General features: G+C 61.3%; 1 protein-coding gene across 1 annotated transcript in view; it reads right to left on the bottom strand.

Annotated features, from left to right (window-relative positions):
• ABCB8 (ATP-binding cassette, sub-family B (MDR/TAP), member 8) overlaps positions 1 to 3328 on the bottom strand; it is a 17742-nt gene that overhangs the window by 3018 nt on the left and 11396 nt on the right. The window contains exons 10-14 of the mRNA XM_010857363.1: positions 3156 to 3189; positions 2816 to 2952; positions 2529 to 2623; positions 2262 to 2395; positions 1279 to 1793 (exon numbers count right to left, since the gene is read on the bottom strand). Coding sequence (XP_010855665.1) covers positions 1279 to 1793; positions 2262 to 2395; positions 2529 to 2623; positions 2816 to 2952; positions 3156 to 3189 — 915 coding nt within the window. The remainder of the gene's footprint in view (positions 1 to 1278; positions 1794 to 2261; positions 2396 to 2528; positions 2624 to 2815; positions 2953 to 3155; positions 3190 to 3328) is intronic.

The raw sequence follows: 3328 nt of genomic DNA on the forward strand, positions 1-3328 counted from the left end.
GCTCACCTGGGGGGCAGGAGGTGGGGAGAGGGCAGGCATGATGCCTGGTAGCACCCTGATCCCCCACCCCTGTGCACACAGCGGGGCGCAGTGACGCCCGAGGAGGCCAGGCTCCACCTCGCACCAGGGCACAGCTCGGAGCCACGACGGGCCCGGGCCCACCTGCCCTGGCCCTGAAGCTCTAGCCGCCTTCTCCTGGCCTCCTGGGTCCCTGCTGGACCCAGACGTGGCTCCTGGAGTTCGGGTGGCAGAATAGCGGGAGTCCACCCTACCCCTGGACATTCTGGAAAGACCACATGTGGAGTCCAAAACGCCCACAGAGAACAGCAGAGGTGGCACACTGAGCACCAAGAAGAGCCTCCAGGTGACGACAGTCACAGAGCAGGTGCCAGAGGGAGAGGGAGGGCCAGCTCCTCCAGGCAGGGCAGCGTCCAAGGAGCAGAGCCTCAGCAGCAAGAAACACGGACCTCAAAGGATGGCTGCTCGACGGGGCAGGCTGAGCTCAGCAGATCGAGGCCTGACTGTGTCAGTTGCTCAGTCCTGTCCAACTCTGCGACCCCATGGACTGTAGCCCACCAGGCTCGTCTGTTCATGGGATTCTCCAGGCAAGAATACTGGAGCGAGTAGCCATTCCCTTCTCCAGGGGATCTTCCCGCCCCAGGGATCGAACCTGGGCCTCCTGCATTGCAGGCGGATTCTTTACCATCTGAGCCATCAGGGAAGCCCTGACTGAGACCTAAGTGTCAAGAAGAGTTGAGAGGGACTTCCCCAGTGGCCCAGGGGTTACAAGTCTGTGCTTCCACTGCAGGGCATGCCGGCTGGATCCCTGGTCAGAGAACTAAAATCCTGTGTGAAGCAAGGTGTGGCCAAAAAAAGAGAGTTGAGAACTTTAGATATGCCTGCACCATGAGAGGACTTCCCAGGTGGCGCAGGGGTAAAGAATCCGCCTGCAATTCAGGAGATGCAGGAGACGTGGGTTATCCCCTGGAGGAGGAAATGACAACCCACTCCAGTATTCTTGACTGGAGAATCCCATGGACAAAGGAGCCTGGCAGCCTGTCACAAAGAGTAGGACATGTCCAGCACCATGAGACATGCTGGAACATTCTGCAACAGAGCCAAGAGACTCTGGATAATGGACACGAGCCCAGAGGTTGAAGAGAGAACCTCTGAGAGGAACACACAAAGCTGCAAGCTTTGACGTGAAGATTCTCGTGTGATGCTACAACGTTCTAATGTTCTAGAACCACCAGAGCCCTCTTCTGGGTAAGTCAGAACAGAGATGTGCTCAACCAAAACCATCCCTGTGGATAAAAGTGGAAACACCTTTCATTAAAGGATAAAACCCAGAGAGAGAAAGAGATTGATTCCCTGTGCTTCTGGTCAGGTCTCGGGGGTTGACGTGGTGAACTCTGAAGAGTCCCCACGTCATGGATCATGTGTATCCCTGCCACGCTCCTGTCCCTGCAGCCGGCTTGTGCCTGAACCACCCCAGCATGGTCTCTGTCCCCGGAGAGCCGCCTCTGTCCCTCGAGGCCACAGTCCCGGTCTGGTCTCCCCTGAGGCCATGACCGCATTCCCGCCCCCCTGCACTCCCGCCCATGTGGGCCCCCAGGGCCGTGTAGGACGCCATGCCTGAACTCACCCACGACGGTGTTGTAGCCCTCCGGGAAACTGGTGATGAACTCGTGCGCATTGGCTTCCCGGGCGGCTGCGTAAACCTCTTCGTCAGAGGCGTCCACCTTCCCGAAACGAATGTTCTCCATGATTGTGGTTCCAAACAGGACGGGCTCCTGGGGGCAGGAGGTGGGGGGAACCACAGGAAACATCTCAACTCTGCTCCGAACCCCTGAAGGGTGTAATCAGGAGAGTTCTGGCCACAACAGGACCCCGTGGAGGGCAGGTAGGGAGGTTCAGAGTTACAGGTCAGAGAGAGACCCATCAAGAGTGGGGAGAGGCCGAGCTCGCTGCAGGACACAGGGCCCCTCGGGAAGGCGGCTAGGAGAGCAAGACCAGCTGGCCGGGCAGGGCGCCCTACTCTGGGAAGACGGCCAATAAGATTTTATTACAATTTGACCTTCTGGATGCCACGAGCTGTCAGAGATCCTAAAAAGACCGCCCCATGGGATCTCTTAAATTGAGGAACAGAGTCCAAGGCAGAGCTGCAGCAGCTGGGACCCGGTGAATGAACACCAGGACCAGTGAAGACAGCCCACCCGCCCCCCCCCCTCAAGGGCCGCAGGACTGAGAACAAGCTTCACCTGGCTGATGAAGCCGATGACCTGGCTCCTGAGCCAGGAGGGGTCGAGGGTGCGCAGGTCCTGCCCATCCAGTGTCACCATGCCCACCGTGGGGTCGTAGAAGCGCTCGAGCAGAGAGGCCACGGTGGTCTTTCCTGGGGGTCAGGGAGGGGAGGAGACTGGGTTTCCAGAGCATGTTCCGGGAAAGCGGGGCCCCTCCTGCCACACTGGGTGGTTCCAGGTGCGGAGTCGCAGGTGCGCGGGGGGGGGGTAGTGGGCCCCTCTTACCTCCCCCGGACTGGCCCACCAGGGCCACGATCTTGCCTGGGGGCAGCGTGAGGCTGAAGTCTCTGAGCACAGGGAAGCCGGGGCGGCAGGGGTAGCTGGTGGGAGGCGAGAGACCCTCAGGTCGCACCAGGTTCTTGGACCCTTGTCACCTGGTCCCTCCTGAACTCTCAAGTCTCCCTGAGCCCTGGAGGGGGGTTTATTCAGAGGGGAACACTGCCCTACGGGTCCCCAGACCTCCCCCTCCCCTGCCCTCAGCCCAGAGAGGAGAGGAGGCGGCTGACACCGACCTGAAAGAGACGTTGTGAAAGGTGATGGAGCCGCGCAGGTGCTCCCGAGGCAGGCTGCAGCCCCCGCTGAGCGGGATGCCGGGGCTCAGGGTCATGTACTCAAAGACGCGGGCGCCTGCGCTGAGCCCCCGCACCACCTGGGGAGGGGTTCGAGTCTGGGGTGAGGGAGGCCTGGGTCCGAGGGAAGGGGCAGCATCTCCTGGCCGACCCGGGCGGGAAGAGCTCATGGCGTCCCCTTCACCGGACGCCTGGTTTCCGCAGCATGCAAGTTACGTGGGTGGCTGCGGGACTCCAGCCCAGATCCCGGGCCCACACCCCCAGACCCTTCTCTGCAGCTCACCTGCCCGAACAGGATGGAGAGGTTGGCCATGGACCTGCAAGGAGACGACGTGGGCTGAAAGCAGGCAGCAGCGAGGCTGAGAGAAGGCGGCCCGGAGGCGGAGGAGCAGGTCTGGGGGGGGGCGGGCGTGCTGAGCGAGGCGGGAAACCGGGCAGCCTGAGGCCAAACGGAGA

This window comes from Bison bison, unplaced genomic scaffold (genome assembly GCF_000754665.1).
Source record: "Bison bison bison isolate TAMUID 2011002044 unplaced genomic scaffold, Bison_UMD1.0 scf7180017864379, whole genome shotgun sequence".
In the NCBI taxonomy this organism is placed as follows: domain Eukaryota; kingdom Metazoa; phylum Chordata; class Mammalia; order Artiodactyla; family Bovidae; genus Bison; species Bison bison.